The following is an 18,128-nucleotide window of genomic DNA, read 5'->3' on the forward strand; positions in this document are numbered from 1 at the left end:
ACACAGAAAGAGTCAAAAGAAGAAAATTCAACAAACTGGAATTCAAGAAGCTTCACCACGGTCCTCGTTCTTCCACAACCTCTACATGACCTTGGCCAGTATCCTTTCCCTCCGTTTCTCCCTCTGGAAGCCATGAAGGGTTTGGCTAAATGATCTCTGAGGTTTCTTCCACCTATGAATCTGATGGATTCATACTCTCGGAGCAAGAAGCCCAAGGCTTCCCCCTGATCCAAGGTCCCTAGGAACCTGCTAAGAGCATTTTCTCCCAAGAGATTTGAGGCTCCAAGTTATACAGCAGAAAGAGCCAATGAGACGTTATACAATTGCCCACCTCCCAACGATGGTCAGTTGTACACTCAAGAGTGCCGCCCAAACTATTAAGTGCGTATGCCCAGAGAGACCCCTAGGAAAACATCCCCAATTGCCAAGAGATGTCTTTCCACAAGAAGACAGTCATGTGCTTGGGCCTCTGCTAACTCCTTCCTTTGGCGGATTTCCTCTCTCTGCACCTAGTCAAGATCTGGATGACAAAGAAGCCATCTTTGGCCAGAGCAGGGAAAGCTGTGGGAATCACCAGGACAAGGCTGCCCCCTTGTGGTGGCAACTATCCTTACAACTAGGCAACTCCTGATCATTGCTACACTGTTGCAGCCATTCTGGAAATCATGCTAAACAGGACTGAGTTATCCATACTTTTTGATGCAGAGGACCCACTGCCGGGCACACAATGCCCTGAGGAGGCCACAGTACTCACAGAAGCAGCTTTTGCAGTAACTGGGAAATGGGAACAAAGCAAATGCCCGATAAATAGAGGCAGGCTAAACACATGGAGGTAACCACGATAATGGAATTCATCGGAAATGCTGAAGATAAAGAATCCCGAGAGGCAGAGAAGACTTATCTGAACTGACACAGAACGGAGTGTGCAGAACCACGAAAACTATCTACACCAGGGCTGCCATAACATAGAGAGCAGCCACAGAACACCCAGAATGTTATATAGTTATCGTGACAGAGCCTAGCCACAAAGAAGAGGTAGAGACATGAACCTCCCTCCCTAATTTGCAGAGGCAGGGGCTTGTGGGTGCAGAATGCTGCCTTCTTCTGTTGTAGGCAATGGCTAAGAGAGGAGAAGGGAGACATATATTTGGAAATTTAGGGGATGTAAAAATTAATGCTATTGATAAACTTAAAAAATAAGCTAAGAGGTCAGCTTAAAAAAAACATGGTGACCATAGGATTTAATTATAGTCATTATAGCCAATACCAAATGGAATTAAATTGGAATGCACATTATCTAATACATTTGATGCTTAAAAACAAATCCTTCTTCACATCATCCATGCCCAAAGCACTAACCCCAAATACACATGAAGAGCTATGAACCCAGAGCATCTTAAATCTCCCCACCCCAGCCCTTCCTTCGGAGCTCACAGAGAGACTGAGACTGTGGGGGGTTGGGGGGGGAGAGGGACGGACACCTAGGTCTTTGCAGCCAAGCCCTCCAAGAAGGTTTCTCCTGCAAGCCCAGCCCCATGTCCTCTGTCTCCTCTTCACCACTGGCAGGAGCCAAACCTTCAAACTGTCCCCAGATGTTTCATTCAAAAAGCAGGGATGGTATTTCTATTATAATGAATGGGGGTTTGGGAACTTCTAGAAAGGCACCCAGTATCTTCTCACATCTAAAAGCCACATTTCACTTGATCCCAACCCAGCTCTTCTTTCTCATGCCCTAAAAGATCTCTAGAAGCATCAGCCTCCTAAAAAGTACCCTTCCTGTAAACACTTGGACATCAGCGCCTAATTAGGACCAGTTACTAAACCCTAGCAATTTGCTGTCAGCCTTCTTTTCTCTTTAGAGAATTAATGTCAGGTTAATTGGTCTTCTGTCACATCAGGAGACACCAATTATGCTGGCCGTCTCTCTGTGTTCCCTGCATTCTGGCCTTTTTTTACCAGTGATCTAGACACCCCTCAGTCCTGGAGGGCAGGTATCTGGTGTGGGACACCCCATGGAACCTCTACCCCAAACCTCCTACCTTCCGAAACTTCTCCATTTGCTTGAAAAGGTCTGGGTCCAGCTCCTGAGACACGTCTTTCATCCATAGCAAAGCACCACGGTACTCAGTCCGATACTGCTCCATGCGGTTCACGGTCAGCCAGGTATCAGATATGGCGCGGTACCGAAATGTCTCCACTTCCTGGTAGAGTCGGCACAAAGGGCTCCGCAAGGCCAGCCTGAGGAAGAGATGAAGTCCATGCTGAGGGTGCTGCTGCAGGAAGGAAACCAGAATATTCCCCAATACTATTTCTCATGCTGGAATGGTGGACCCTTCAGGCAGTGAGATTGAAACCCATCAGGGCCCTGGAGGGGGCTCCACCCACTTGAACCCTCAGGCTCAGCATTGTTCTTGGAGCAACAGGCTGGTGTCCTGTTGCTGCTGCTCCTGAGGAATGGAGATGGGGAGGTGCGGTGGGGGAAACCATGCCTGTCCCAAAGGTGAAAATAACTGTATAGCGGCGCTAAGGTTTTTCAAGAACTTTTCTCATAACTACCCTGTAAGGTCAGCAGTGTAGATATGATCATTATGCCCAATTCACAGAAAAGGGACAGAAAAATAAAGTGGCCCGCTCAGCTGGACTGAGAGCTGATAATAGGAGCAAGGAGGCAGCAGGACACCCCTGTGCTCCTGACATCCTAGGTCCAGATGAAATAAAAACAAACATAATAGTAAAAGCTGAGGATTGCAAAGTGCCTTCCACACGTCCCAGCTCTCCCAGAAAGTGCTTCATCTGGGCATTCAGTGTGGGCTGTCCCTCCAGAGGGGCAGGTAGCCTGAAGCCCTTCCCAGAGCCCTCTTCTCACTGGGTCCACTCGGTGGCCTCCTGGGCATTCTCCTGCCATCTCACACAGAGTTCCACCAAGGAGCCCTGTCATCGCTGCATGACTGCCTTGTCTCTTTTTCCTGTGAGGATCACCCCCATTTCACAGGGAGAGCAAACTGAGTCACTTAATCACACAGACAGAAGGGGTTAGATTTGCATCCAGATCTCTTCCCTTCAGTGCTAGGGCTCTCTGTAGGCCTGGCTTCCAGCAACATCTGTCATTCTTGCTTTGGGCTGTTACCATCCTCCCCCACCCTAAAGCCTGATGTTTAGATTAAGGTCAAGGAGACCCAGACACCTAGGTCCTCCTTTGGACTCTGGCCAGGCAGAAGTCCTTGGGAAATCTCCTGCTCCAGGTATTGGGGAGAAGAAACACAGGGTAAAAAAGCATCCCTGAATGTGTGTGCTGTGTATGCGTGTGTGGTGTGTGGTGTGTGGTGTGTGGTGTGTGGTGTGTGTGTGTGTGTGTATGCGTGTGTGTGGTGTGGTGTGTACATGAGTATATGTGTGAGTGTGTCTGTATAGTGCGTATGTGAGTGTGTGTGTGTGTATGTGTGTGCTGTATATGTATGTAGTGTGGGTGTGTGGGGGGGTGTATGGTGTTTGTGTGGTGTGTACATGAGTATGTGTGTGTGTCTGTATAGTGCGTATGTGAGTGTGTCGTGTGTCGTATAAGTGAGTGTGTGTGCTGTGTGTGCTGTGTATGCGTGTGTGGTGTGTACATGAGTATGTGTGTCTGTATAGTGTGTAAATGAGTGTGTGTATGTGCGTGCTGTGTATGTAGTGTGTGTGTGTGTGTGTGTGTGTGTGTGTGTGGCGTGGTGTGTATGTGAGTACATGAGTCTTTCCCCACTAGACTCTAAGCTCCTTGAGGGCAGCCCCTGTCTGGCTTATTTGTGTTTTGATTCCTAGATCATACGCTAAGCTTTTAATAAATGCTTCCTCTATCTCGCTACAGGTCACACTAATTGGAAGAGATCCCTTGTTGATTTAATTTGGGGGCTGAGGAAATTTTATTTATGAATGTAGGACAAAGGGACCACTCTTCCCCAGGAACATGGCCACAAAAGTCAAAGACAGACATCCTGGTCTGAGCCACATTGAAAACGGTTGTTTTTTTCTCCACAGTCTCAGGAATACAGAGTAAGATGTCAGGAGTCCAGATCAGTTTCAGCATCGATGGCCCTGCCCTTGGTGCCAGAGGAGATGCATTCAGCTCACCTGGGCTGGTCCACATGGGGGGGAAAGGAGGTGGCTTCTGTGGGGACAACACCCAGGGCCACGGGGCGAGCGAATGACCCTCTTCAGCCACGTGCAGCAGCATCATGGCATGGCCAGCTTTTCCATTTGGGTTTTAAGACCTCCGCAAGCCAGAATGGCCACTGCTCCTGGGATCTTGCTAGTCGTTTTCAAAGCTCCAATGGCACCAGTCCATAAGGGCACCACATATATCCCAGTGGAACACTGGATTCCTTTCCCTCCATCAATTACACAGAATCGGGAAGACAAAGTCTTACGCAAATGTCTATTTCGACTTTAATATGCACGGGGCACTGGAAAGGGAGCCAGATTTGGAGTCAGAGAACGTGGGCCCAAATGCCAGTTCTGGTGGCAGCTGCCTGCATGATTGTAGGCAAGTCATGTAACCTTCTGGGCCACAATTTTCTAATCTGTAAAAATGAGAGGGCGGGGCTAGATGGTCAAGGCCCTTTCAGCTCTGGAGAAATGATTCTGTGAATCACCGGTTCTAACAAAACACCAGAGGTTGTCGGCACCTCCTTAGAACCGATGTCCAAAGAATCCTGGAGCATTCATTGACCCTTCTCTTAAAGGGATCCTTTCTCCTGAACCTGGACAATTTTCCTGGATCTATTGAAGCCAGAGTTCTGGAAATCCATGTTAATCTGTTGGTGTTCTTTGTGACCCTTCCTGGGACAGCAAAAGTCAGAAGCTGGGGTTTCTGAATGTCTTCACCTGTGGGTTATTCCTGCTAAAGTTTCTGCTGGTTTGCAAAAAAAGGTCAGTTCCTAAGGTCTTCCTGGGGGCAGTCTAGTAGAGTTTTTTTTTAATTCAGCTTGGAAGCCAGAGCACTTGGCTTCCTTCACTAGACTCTGATCTTCTACAGGAAGCTTCTCTCAAGCCTCCGCTCTTCCTTCCTCCCTATTTATCCTATTTATGGATTGTACAGATGTGTTTGCTTGTTGTCTCCCCATCAGACTGTAAGTTACTTGGGGGCAAGGACTGTATTTGGCTCTTACCCTATCCCCATCACTTAGCCTCACGTCATAAGTACTTAATAAATGGTTATAGACTGACTGACTTTTTACTTTTGCTATTAAAACAGAAGAAACCAAAATTCAGCAAAGTTACACTATCAGGCATGAAGGTTAAATGATCAAGGCTGGGATGGGGAGGTGACCCCTTCTTCACCTTCATCCCACATCCACAAGAATGGGCATGGCCTGAACGCGAAAGCCATCCAAGACCCCAGAGTGGGACTCCTGAAAAGTGAGGCAGCACAGCCCAGAAGAAACATCACCCTTTGGGGGATCCCCTTCCATCCCCTGTCTCTGTGACCTAAAAACATGGAAATGCTTTGGGAACGCCTGGCTACTTGCTGCAGACAGGTGGCTGTGCTTTCTAAGCCTCCTAAAAAGGGAAGATTACTGGGAAAAGAGAAGTGGGCTTTTTAGGAAGCCTACAGAAAGAGGCCCAACGTGACATGGGCCAATTAGCTTTGTATGGCTCATTATGGCTCTACCACACAGGCTTGGATGAGCCTCTGTCTTCACTGATCCACATTTATCTTGGGCCAGCTCCGAGGCATGACCAATGCACGTTCCTGTGTGATGGTGTTGGAGGTCAGACCTTACTGTCCTCTTAGGGCAGCCATAGGTCAGTGGCAGCAGAATCACAGCTGCCATCTTGATGAAGGAATGCCCTGGATGAAAGGACCACATTCTGGGATGCTCGACGGTTCACCAGATGCATTCAGGGCACTCGCTTCTGACCTTGCCTCCTGGGTGAATCATCTGAGTTAATGGGCCTAGGCTGACTACTAAAAACACTAATGGGCTGCATCTGAGCCTGGTTCTAGGCTAAGAAATGCTTCATTGCCACAATTCTTCTTTTGGTTAAACAAAGGTCATTTAATGAAGAAACACACAGTAAGAAAAATCAGACATAGCTTTTACTCAGATATCTGGAAGCCAGGCTGCTCCGTCCAGAGATGGAGGGCAGCTTTCTGGTCCATGGGATAAGGGTCCCGGGAGATTCCTTAACTGAACCATTTTTATTAAGGGAATTCCTGGATCAGCTAAGGAGGGGCCTGGGAATAGTGCGCCTCGGCTTGGGTCTGATTCTATCTCCCTTTGGAGTGCTGGATGGGCCCTGGGCACTTCCTGGAGGCCTGGACTTCACCACTGGAGGTTTACTCCCAAATGAACTGCCTGGCTCCCACTGTGGGGGGATGCCTACTGGGAGAGTGGCTCACCTTTGCTGAGAGGAGAAGCACAGTGCCTTCCCCGTGGCCTGCATCATCTTCCCAGCTCGAGTTCTGTCCTGGGAACCCTGGGAGCGAAGGAACCTGCCCAGCTCACTTTCTTCTTGTGATAGGACTGAAGAGAGAAGAGGAAAAGGGACAATGAGCAGGGTGAGGATTCCCAAGCAGGGGAGGGGTGGCATGAGGCACTCTTTAGAGAGAGCGTGAGGATGCAGAGCGAGCCCCCCCATCCCATCCCCCTCCCCACCTCTATTCCCCACCCCTTCCCCATCCCCTCCCCCACCCCTTCCCCCACCCCCCTCGACATCCCCTCTCTCACCCCATCTCTCACCCCATCTCTCTCCCCATTCCCCACCCCACACTATCCTCTCCCTTTCCCCACCCCTATCCCCCACCCCTTCCCCATTCCCTCCTTCACCACCTCCCTCTCCCCATCTCCCACTCCACACCACCCCTTCCCCTCCCCTCCCCCTCCCCCGCCCCACCCCCATCTCCATCTCCATCCCCTCCCAACCCCCACCTTCATTCCCTCTCCCATCCCCACCCCTACCCCGACACTCCCATCTCCCAGCCCCAGAGAATTTTCAGTCAGTTCTTCTATTTGCAGGATGAGGGCTCAAATATCAAGGAGGACAAACCCCTATTTGTCAGAGAACTGGAAACAGGGCTACTGAAGCTACAAACCAGGCCCTGTGCTGACAGTAAACCAAGCCACTGATGCTCCCTTTTCATCTGCTGAGGGTGGGCCCAGCTCCTCAGCACAGCCAGGAGGCTCTTGGGCTTGGGACCAGCTCATTGGCTACTGCCCCTACCTGACATTCAACTTTTCTGTTGCTTTCTATTTATAGCATCACATCCGGGACAAGATTCCTTGACCTTACACACACACACACACACACACAGCCCTTTAACAGATATCTTAGCAGCCAGGGAAAATTTCCTAGATCAGACTTTTTGTGATCAACTGACTTTGACCTTAGTTTACCAAGTGAAATAAAAATGATGATTCTGTGCTCATTCAGACTCTCTCTCTCTCTCTCTGATTGTCTCTCCTTTCTCTGTCTCTCTCTCTCTCTCCTCTCTGTCTCTGTCTCTGTGTTTCTCTGCTTGTCTCTCCATACATACATACACATGTACATACATACACACATACCTGCGCCCCTGTCAAAGGCCACAACAAGAGAATCCCCCAAAAGTCATCTCTCCCTATCTGGCTTCCAGGAAGAGCTCTGAGGCTCAAACAGCCACAGCTAGAGCTCATTAGGAGATGAGACTAACTATATTTCTAAAACATATAAAATCACTCAATTCAGATTTATAAGAACAAGAGCCATTCCCCATCTGATAAATCATCAGAATATGAACTGGCAGTTCTCAAAGCAAGAAGTCCAAACTATGAAGAGCCATGTGAAAAAATGTTCCAAATGACTAATAATTGGAGAAATGCAAATTAGAGCAACCCTGAGGTTTCCCTTGTACCCATCAGACTGGTACAATGGACAAAAAGATAATGACAAATGGTGGAGAGGCTGTGGGAAAGCAGGGACATTGATGCATGGTCAGTGACACTGTGGACTAGTCTGGCCATTCTGGAAAGCGATTTGGAACTGTGGCCCCAGAATTCTGAAACTGGGCAGACCCTTTGACCCCACAACACCACTGCTAGGCCTGAGCCCCACAGAGACCACTGAAAGAGGGAAGGACCCTCACGCTCACAAACAGCGGCAGCAGCTCTTTTGTGATGTCAAAGCACTGGAAACAAAGGGGGTGCCCATCATATGGGGATCCGCTGAACAAATTCTGGAATACAGATCCCATGGAACACTTCTGCTATAAGAAATAAGGAAAGGGGCAGTTTCAGAGAAACCCTGGGAAGACTTTTGTGAACTGATGCAGAGTGAAGTGAGCAGGACCAGAGCAATTCTCACAATAACCCTGATAGGACAGACAACTTTGAAAGACTCGAGAACCAGAATCAACTCCATGATTGGCCAAGGTTCCAGAGGTGCAGCCATGAAGTACATGACTTATCTATTGAGAGTGGTGAAGACTGAGGCGCACACACATGTTTACACATAGTTACATACATGCAAACACATACACACATGTACCATTGGTATACATACACAAACATACACATAAACCTAAACATATATGTATATACACATATATACATACACACATATGTATATATGTTTGAAATATGACCAATGGCAGGATTTATTCTGCATGACCATATGCATCTGTTCCAAGGGCTTTGTCATCTGTTTTCTGGGTACCTCAGTGGATAGAGTGAAGGCTAGCTGAATTGAATCTTTTGATTGTATTAGGACAGTAGCATACAAATATGATTTATAAACAAGTACACTTATATTAGGGTGCATGCTTAAATTCTTTTGCTCTTAGGGTGTATGACCCAAAACGTTGGTGACTGCTGTCCTTGGCTGGTAAGGACAGAGCTCCTGGTGAGAATCAGGGGGCGTCAGCAGCCGTGTCCACTCGGGGTTTACTCACTGGTGTCCTGTTCCTAATGAACAAAAGGCAGGCCCACAAGTGAGCCTTCCCTCCTCGCTGAGCATGCTTGGAAGCAATCACTTGGTCCTCATCTCAGGGGAGCCCACCTGGGCTGAACTCCCTGGTTCTGGGCTGTTGGCTGCTGCCCCTTCTCCTGTTTGCTCCAGGCTGCTTCCAAGAAGGGATCCTGGCCCAGGGCCACTGGTGCCCTGGGTCAGTCATTACTGACTAATTTCTTGTGAGCTGGTTGGTGACTGCCTCTACTTGGATGAGGCTCGTGGCAAGGTCAGAGGCTCTCTTGCCCACCTGCCTGCTTCACTTCCCCTAGGTAGGTGACAGTCAGGAGGGGATCCCAAGCATGATACACTGACTGGAGGAGTCCAGGTGATGTTTGGAATCTCCTCCTGTTTGGCTTAAGGCCAATGATTTCCCTGGGGACTCTGGGCCCTTGGATGCAGGTGTGGATGAGGTGTGGACGCTTGTGGGTGCATTATGGCAGAATTATCGAATTCACCATTGTCTGGTGAGCACAGAGTGGTTTTTCAGTCTGGCTCCAGAGCACATGATCTTCCTTTTCCTACAGTAGCTGTTTGTACCCAATGATGCTCAAATGCTGGCAAAGATTTTGGAAACAAGCAGACAAAAGATCTATTCATTTCCTTGTTGCGCAATGTGTGAATGATGCCTTTTCAAACTAACTTTTTGACAATCTAATGTGTCGATGTAGCCACCCAAAGTGGATCTACACAGAGCAAGCTGCACTGGCCTTTCAGGATGATTGCTCTAAAAATGGATTTTAATCAAACCATAAGAAAATTGCCCTTTCTAATAGACTCAAATCCAATCCAATGAACCCATCAGGGAGAGGGCCGGAGTCACGGAGGAGGTAACATGGTGGGGGCTGGGCTGCTGTGCCTGCTCTCTGCTAATGCTCAAAGGAAAATGGAATCTTTGGGCACAGGGTGCCAAGCATCACTTGTGTTTCCAAGCCTGGGTTACTTGGACAACTAAAGGGAAACCAACTACATGGAAATACCAATGGATAAGTCATCAATGGACTTTTAGTCTGGGGAAGAAAAGTGAGGTGTCCTGGTCTCTGCATGCCCAGTGTAGACAAGCTTTAGTTCCTGATTCTCCACCAAAGGGCAAATCTCACAAGCAGCACATTTCCTTCCCCCCGCCCCACCTCCCCCCACATTTAGAGGCAATCGGGATTAAGTGACTTCCTAGGGTCACAGTTAGTAAGTGTCTGAGGCTGGATTTGAACTCAGGTCCTCCCCCTGACTCCAAGGCCAGTATTCTATCTACTTGTGCCACCTAGCTGTCCCAAGCAGCACACTTCCCAAGAAATTCCTGAAAAGCTCAGAGAGCAAAGAGCGCATCTCAGTCCCTGATGAGTATCTTATCAACACCCAAGAGAGGGGTTTCACCACATTTTATACTGGGCACACAGGAGTCTGAAGGTCACTGGAATACTTACAGCAAATCCTCTTCTGATAGAGTTCGATGGCTTTGAGGAGCTCCATACACGTCCTCTGGATGGAGTGGAACAGCTGAAGCAAACACAGGGAGAGGGTTTCACATGCTGGGACCCAGGGGCACCAAGAGTGGGGGGCTCCCTCCCTCCCCTACAGGACCATCAAAGCTATGACATGGATCTCATTGTGGAGATGCTTCTGTGAGTGTGGTTCTTCCCCAAACACTGAGAGCAGGCACTCGGGGGTCTGGCAGCAACCCCCTCCCCTTTGTCCTGCCCCTTTGCAAGAGGAGAAGGATGGAGGCAGGGGGCACATGTAGAATGAGCGCCAGCTGGTGGCAGCAGGAGAGACCGTGAGGACTCTGGCCGTGGTCAAAGGGAGAGGGACTGATGCCATATGGGAAGAAAAGAGTGCAGAGAGAGCAAGGGAGCCTAATGGTTAGAGGGCAGGGACCATGGCAGCCTCAGCTGCAGAGCCTGGGATAAAGGGGAGGGGACACGGACCTGCCCTGTCATTCATCTGACCTCTGCCCAGGATCTAGAGATTTCCTTCTGCCTTTCCTAATAGCATCAGGCCTTTTGTGGCACCAGAGATGTCGTTATTTGGTGGGGAAAGGGTGGCAGGGGGCGCTCTCTGTGTCACATTACAGAGCCCATTTCTAAATGGCGATGATTAATTTCTTCATACAGAGGCAGCCTCTGGGTTACAAAGACCCAGCTTATTCAAGGACCCTGGGCAAGTCACCAAAGCAGTCAGTGTCTCCAGGCAACTGATGCTGAATTCTAATCCAGGTGGGCCAGTCTTGGTGGGTGGAGGGAGTGCCCTGCCCCAGTGTTCCCCCATCCTCCCCCTCTCCTCTCCCATCCCCCCCCCCCCCGCAATGGCACAACAGTTGAAAACAGAGCAAGGGACTGGGCAGTCTGCAGTTTGCTAAGACAGACCCGGGATGGCCATTGGCAGTTCAAGGGTCTGACCCCTACATTATTTACCAAAGTGTTGTTTTTTTAAAAGAATAAATTTTCAGTTAAATACGATGCTAAACAGGCAGGCAATAGCCCCATGGGAACCACTTAATAAAGCTTCGCTCTTCATGTACTGAAGTGTCTTGATGAAAAGTAATAAATTCAGTGACCTCACTGGTTGTTTGGACAGCCCTTAGGGTCCTTGGGGTTTATCCTTTCCGTTTTCTTTATAAACTCCTGGAGGATAAGGACTTCTGATGGTACTTCTCACCTCCCCCAAGCTAGCATGGTGTATGGCACACAGTAGGCAGTTATAAAAATCTCTTGTGAATCAATTTTTGGCATTGTGTATCTAAAGACATTTACTAGCTGGGTGACCCTGGGCGAGTCACTTAACCCTATTCGCTTTAGTTCCTTATCTGTGAAATGAGCTAGAGAAGGAAATGGCAAGCCACTCCAGTATCTTCGAAAGAAAACCCCAGATGGGGTCGTGAACAATTGAAATGACTCAACACATCAATGGCCAATGCCAGCTCAGGGATGTTGGTGATGGGTTCAGCCTAGTCCTTGACTATGCTCTTCCTGCCATTGTTCCCTCCTACCTCTCCAAGGTACCCAATAGCCTCACACTCTCTACCTATTAATAACCTGCTCCTCGAAACTCATTCGCACTAAAGCGTAAATGACTGAACATAGTTTCACCTCCTTCTCAGGGGAATTTGTATCTAACAGGAATGAAGACCTTAAGAGAAAGGACTGAAGCTTGAATCCCGACCTCGAACTAAAAATGAAGGAGGGAAGACTCGGAAAGTAGGGGCTACGCCTCCGCCCTTAAAATCAAACAGAGCCACTGAGTTCATAGCCAACACTTGTGAGCAGCAGACCAACAGCTTCTCCCCAGTCTGTAATATTATGAAGAAATACATGTGACCAAGCATTTTTATACGGTGTTTTTAAGAATTGGTTTTAAGATCTCGTTACAAGGCAAATGACAGCAATACTTCAGTCCCTCCAGGATCTGTGATTTCACAACGTGGGTGATTGCAGCCCTGCTTTGGCTTGATACAGTGTCTCCTTTATTTGCTCCGGCCAAGGAAGATGCACCTCCTCACACTCACCCTCGGACCATGGCCCGCTGCCTGGGAGTCACATACAAGCAGGACAGGGAGCCCAGAGGGATACAGGGGGGTTTGTGTCAGCATGGGATGATCCAGGGCACTTGATAAATGCTCCGAGCCCTTTTTATTACCCTCACCTTTCAGGAGTTGGAAACATACCGAGGGGGCGCGGAGAAAGCAGGTGAGACCCAATATAGAGCCTGCGAGTGGAGCCCACCTTGGGACACTCTGCTTGGGCCCTTTACTGTCCATCCTGGCTGATAGCCTCCCCCTCCCCCTAGATTGAAAGGGCTGGCATGAATTTCTGGAACACTTTTCACATCGCTCTGGGATATGAAAAACCCTCTTCTAACTGGTCTGTAATTTCCTCCATGTAGGGAGTCCCTCAGGTCAGAAAACTCCCTCCCCCCAGGGAAAGGGGGGGCCTCTTCTCAACAATGGAGAGTCTGGCAGAGGTGCCTAGAGCAGATGCTGGAGACTACTCTGCAGGGGAAGGAGAAATACTCAACAAAGTGAAAAAAGTACAATGGGACATAGATGAGGTTAATATGTGGTTTTCTAAGTCCGTCTGCATGACTTGGCATCTCGCGCTGTTTTTGAGTTTGGCACCTGGTCTGAGAAGTCATGACTTGCCTGGACTTACACGGCCAGTGAGTGCAGAGCCGAGGCACGAATCATGGTCTGGCTGGCTCTCTAACCGCTGAGTCACAGTGCCTTTCCACAAATGTTTGAAGATATCCTTCAACTGTCCCTCACAAATAACACAGCTCGCAGCCCTTCACCACCCTCCTATGCACTAAGGTCCCTCAGAGAACATGGTGCCCAGAACTCAACTATGTTCTCTAGCTGTGGTCTGAGCAGAAGAGGCAGAGCAGGAACATCTCCTCTTGCTCTCTGGACATGGGCAGCCATGAACTGTGGCCCAAACCATTCGATTTTCTGGCTGTTACCTCCTGTCATTGGCTTCTGTTAAGGAGGCAGTCAATTGGAACTCTCAGGAACTTTTTCATAGGAACTTCTTACCCCGTGCAACTGACTTCTTGAACACAAGGGGAAGACTTTACATTTATCCCTATTGGAGATCATCTTGTGGGTTCTCGAACAACATGCTAACTTCTTGAGATGTCTTGGAACCCTGATTCTGTCCTCCAAGGCATTAGTTATCCCTCCCACCTTGTGTGTTAGCCACAGACTTAGAAGCACCTTCATCCGAAGCATGGATGAAAATGTTTACTGGGGCAGGACCAAGGACAGAGACCCAGATGTACCATCATTAATGACCTCCATTCAGGTCAACACCCACTTATTCATCATTGGAACTCTTCAGCTAAAAGTGTTCATAATCTGTGAATCACCCAAGCCAAGGCATCATCCTGACCACTGTTCTCCTCCCCCACCCCTCCAAGAAGTCAGAAAAGATGTGATTAAGTGCCCATGTGACAGGGTCAGCTCTTCCCAAGTTTATCGCTTTAGTCTGTGTTCTAACCCTAATCCAATTACATTCTCCTGGCTCATCCCGGTTCTATTTCCCAATTGGCCCCTGGGGACGACTCTCTGTGATTTATGAGTCCCTGCTTGGAACCTCCATAGTATCAGAAACCACACTGTGCCTGCTCCATCTCCACAGTTGGCCACCCAGCCCCTGACCTTCCTTTACCAGGCAATCTCTCCTCCACTTTCCAGTTTCCCATTAGAATGTCAGCTCTTTAAGAGCCAGGGCCCACTTGTTTTCTTGCGGTGTCTTCAGCACTTAATAGTGCTTGGCATATAGGAAATGCTTAGTCAATGTTCTCTCATTTTCTCTGTCTCTCTGTCTTTGTCTCTGTCTTTCTCTCTTCTCCCTCTCCTCTCCTATTCTCTTCTCTTCTGTCTCTCTGTTTCTCTCTCCATCTCCTTTCTCTCTCTCTCTCTCTCTCTCTCTCTCTCTCTCTCTCTCTCTCGTATCTTTTCCATCTCCACAACCTCCCCCAAATTGTTCCCTTCTCTCCACTCACATGGCTGTTAACCCCACTTGGACCCTCTTGGATGGACAGACATCCTTGTCTCCTACCTGGGCTCCCAGACTCCTGTTTCTTTCCCAGTCTGCCCTTCACACATTTGTCACTTGCCAGGATAGCCATGCCTAGTCATGTCTGACTAAGTCACTCCCTCATTCAAAGACCTCTGAGAGTGAGCCCATCATGGCCACAGCCTGGTGTTCAAGTCCTCCCCAATATGGCTCCACAAGTGCCCATGACACATCATCCCTTTGCCCCACTCCACACCTGGCCCACCTGGACTTCTGGCTCTTCCCCTGTCTCTCCCTGCTGCTCCCACCTCCTCACCCTGCACGTCTCTGCCTGTTGAGACACTGCCTCCCCTGTAGGCCTGGCCTGGGTGTCCTCTCCCTTCCCTCCCCCAGTAGCCTGCTGTCCTTTGTCGGCTCTTCCTTTTGCCCTCACCCCATCCTCCTGCCTTGTCTCACTCCAAGTCAATGGCTGTGTCTCACATACCCTCTTTATACCAGAAGGCCTCTGAGGGCAGGGCTGTTCCTTTCCATCCTCGTGTCCCCAAAGTGACACAAGCCCAATCCCATGAGTGGCTCTCTATCCAGTCTGCTCAATTGAATCAAACTGTGAACCTTCTGATGGGTCCTTGGGGAATCTGTGCTGAGACCAGGGGATCTTTCATACCTTTCCTTCCAAATGCTCGCCAATCCTCTACCTGATAAGGCAACCAGGGGGCACCATAGTGCATGGAGAACTGGGCCTGGAGTCAGGAAGCCCTGAGTTCAAATGCTACCTCAGACACTTAGTTGTGAGACCCTGGGCAAGTCACTTAACTTCTGTCTGCCTCAGTTTCCTCAACTGGAAAATGGGGATAATCTCACCGACTTCCCTCCCACACTTAAATGAGATACTATCTGTAAAGTGTGCAGCAATCTTAAACCACTTTGTCAATGCCAGTGATTCTTGTCAGCATCAGCACTTGCTCCTGTTATCCATCCTAAAGCTTTGCTGGAAATTCACACGAGGGCCCTTTCTCTCTGAGAGCTGACCCGAGCCTGCCCTGTTCCTGTTGCCCTCTCTGGGATTTCTCACTGGCACAGTCCTGATTTGTGGGGGAAGACAGGGGGCAAAGGGGGTTCAGTCCTTGGAATGTTAATCATCTGGGACTCAATGTTCCTCCCACTGTACTTATTAGACGTGTAGAGATCAGCTTGGGGAGAGGGCCCACATCCCCCTCTGCCTGATGGAGTGCACGTGTTCAGGTTATGTCTTGGCCACCACAGTTGGGAGTGTGCGTGAGCTGTGCCCACCCCAGGGCCACCAGGGAGCGCCCACCCACCTCCAGTTTGGCATCCAGGTCTGCATCAGAGGCCACCACGTGCTCGTCTTCCTTCTTGCCTGTCACCTTGATGAGGGCTTGCTTTGTTTTCCAATACTTCTGTTGCATCTTATTCACAACTGACTTGTCTTGACTTTGGGCGTATTGGTCATAAAATTCCCTGGAGTAGCTGCCAAGAACATGCGGACAGTTACAAGAGGGAGGAAGCTGTGAGGGAATTTCTGGGACGTGTTGGATGCCTCCATTTGCCAATGACAGCTCTGGCCTATGCAGGAAGTATTTTCCTAGTGTGTTATTTGACTAACAGGAAATGACACATTTCAACATTTGCCAAAGCATTTTTTTAAATGACATTTCAACATGAGGCTTAGGCCCAAGCTTGAGTGCTGTACTGGACCTCAGAGACCAGCCTAGGATCCCCAGACGTAAAACACTTCCAGGTTGGCTGCTTTGTGGCAAAGCCAGGATTAGAACCCACATCTCTGAACTCCAAGCCCAACACTCTCTTCTTCCTGCTATGTTGTCTCTGACACTTGTAGGGTGATGACTGTATAAGAGAATACTGACATGTAGGGCGAAGGGTAAGATGTCTAAAGATTTCACATTTTAATCATCAAATCTGTAACAGATACTAAATTGAACAAAAATAAAGGACAACATGTCAATCCCTAAGGGGGAGTATCCTGAAAAGCATTCTTTCAAAAATATGTCAATAGATGTGAAAAAGAAATTTCATAGTTAGACCCTGAGAAGAGAAGCTGCAGCAGCCAATGAAGGGACAGTCTCTGGATAGAGCCCCTTCTGGCCTTCCCTCTCTACTCCTTTCTTGGAGTCTTTAACCTGCCAAGTGCTCAGGGCCCCCTTTCTTCCCTCAGGCCCTCTGGGCCTTCACCTGTGTCCCTCAGACCACAGCTGATCAGTGAACCCCAGCTTCCTAACGATGACTCCGGTCAAGCCAGACACTGGCCGTCTAGGTTACAAGGGCATGAGATCCCATTGGCTTAGGAAAGCAGTCTAGAACAATTAGGAACTGTTTGGTCACTGAGGTCAGGGTAGGCGAGGAGACCAGAGACCCATCTACCCTTTAGAATGGGCCATTCTATGTGGACATTCCTTGGAAGATGTCAACAAAACGCCTTTGCTGTTTCACATTTCAGACAACAAGGGGCTTGGGCCTGTCCTTGAGGCCTGGGCTTTGTAAGAATTTCCAACGTGTCCTCTCTGCCAGGGGCTTTCAAGGGGACAGGTAGATATGCCTGTTGGACCTGCTTTACTCACTATGGCTTTCTAAGATGGATTAATTCGGGGTAAGTATTCATGGATGACCATAAAATCGAGAGAGACCAACTTTCATCAGAGACTGGAATCACTCTGATTATGCCATATCTTATGGAAAGTGATTCAAAAAGGAGGCTGGCACCATCATTGGTATCTGTGCCACTGAGTTTCCTCAGAAGAGACAAACCATGAAGCACCAAGTCCTTCCAAAAGGCACTGCTGCCCCTTGGGATGCAGGCTTCTTACCGATGTCCCATCTGACTGTAAGCTCCTGGAGGACAGGGACTGGCTTTAGCCTTTCTTTGGATCCCCAGCACTCATCACCTTGCCTGGCACACAGTAGGTGTCTGATCAAGGTTTCTTGTTTGACTGCGTGCAGGGCTGGTTACAAAGCTGCCCACACACAGCCTTTCTTTGGATCCCCAGCACTCATCACCTTGCCTGGCACACAGTAGGTGTCTGATCAAGGTTTCTTGTTTGACTGCGTGCAGGGCTGGTTACAAAGCTGCCCACATACTATCTGGGTTCAGAAGGAGGAAGGTTACTCACCATTTGTGTCCTTCCATGCTTCTTTTTTCCTTCAGTTGCTGATGATTCAGGGGGTGGTGTAGAAAAATAGCAGGAGAAAATCAGTTAGAATATCACCTGTAAAGAAGGAACAGTGCGTAAGAAGGACAGCTAGCTGGGCACCCGTTTTTGTACATGTTTATAAGAAACCTTTGAGCTATAGCTTTTCTGCTACAAGCATACTAGAGTCAAATGTAAGTTTCTTGAGGGCAGACGTAGTTTCTGTGGGTATCGTCAACATGGGTGTGTGCAAGCACATAGTAGGTACTTTACAATGCTGGTTGGAGTGGATTGGACAAAGGATGCCCCAGAGCAGTCCCACCTCAGCCTGGCAGAAAAAAGGGGTGAGGAGAAGGAATTCTGCAAAAATGGGAGGAAGCATTCCAAGGCGGAGGGGCAGTTTGAGGAGGGGACAGAGGGGACCATGAGCATGGTGACTGCCGGGCACAAGGGAGGACTGAGCACTGGCAATGCCACAGAACCAGGACCCTGGCTC

General features: G+C 49.0%; 1 protein-coding gene across 2 annotated transcripts in view; it reads right to left on the bottom strand.

Annotated features, from left to right (window-relative positions):
• Nucleotides 1–18,128, bottom strand: part of ICA1 (islet cell autoantigen 1) — a 48,170-nt gene that overhangs the window by 23,886 nt on the left and 6,156 nt on the right. For both annotated transcript variants that reach the window (XM_036762181.1, XM_036762180.1), the window contains exons 2-6: nt 17,615–17,710; nt 15,788–15,956; nt 10,383–10,455; nt 6,380–6,503; nt 2,040–2,238 (exon numbers count right to left, since the gene is read on the bottom strand). In XM_036762181.1, the coding sequence (XP_036618076.1) occupies nt 2,040–2,238; nt 6,380–6,503; nt 10,383–10,455; nt 15,788–15,956; nt 17,615–17,631 (582 nt within the window). In that variant the 5' untranslated portion in view covers nt 17,632–17,710. The remainder of the gene's footprint in view (nt 1–2,039; nt 2,239–6,379; nt 6,504–10,382; nt 10,456–15,787; nt 15,957–17,614; nt 17,711–18,128) is intronic.

This window comes from Trichosurus vulpecula, chromosome 5, assembly GCF_011100635.1.
Source record: "Trichosurus vulpecula isolate mTriVul1 chromosome 5, mTriVul1.pri, whole genome shotgun sequence".
Taxonomy (NCBI): Eukaryota; Metazoa; Chordata; class Mammalia; order Diprotodontia; family Phalangeridae; genus Trichosurus; species Trichosurus vulpecula.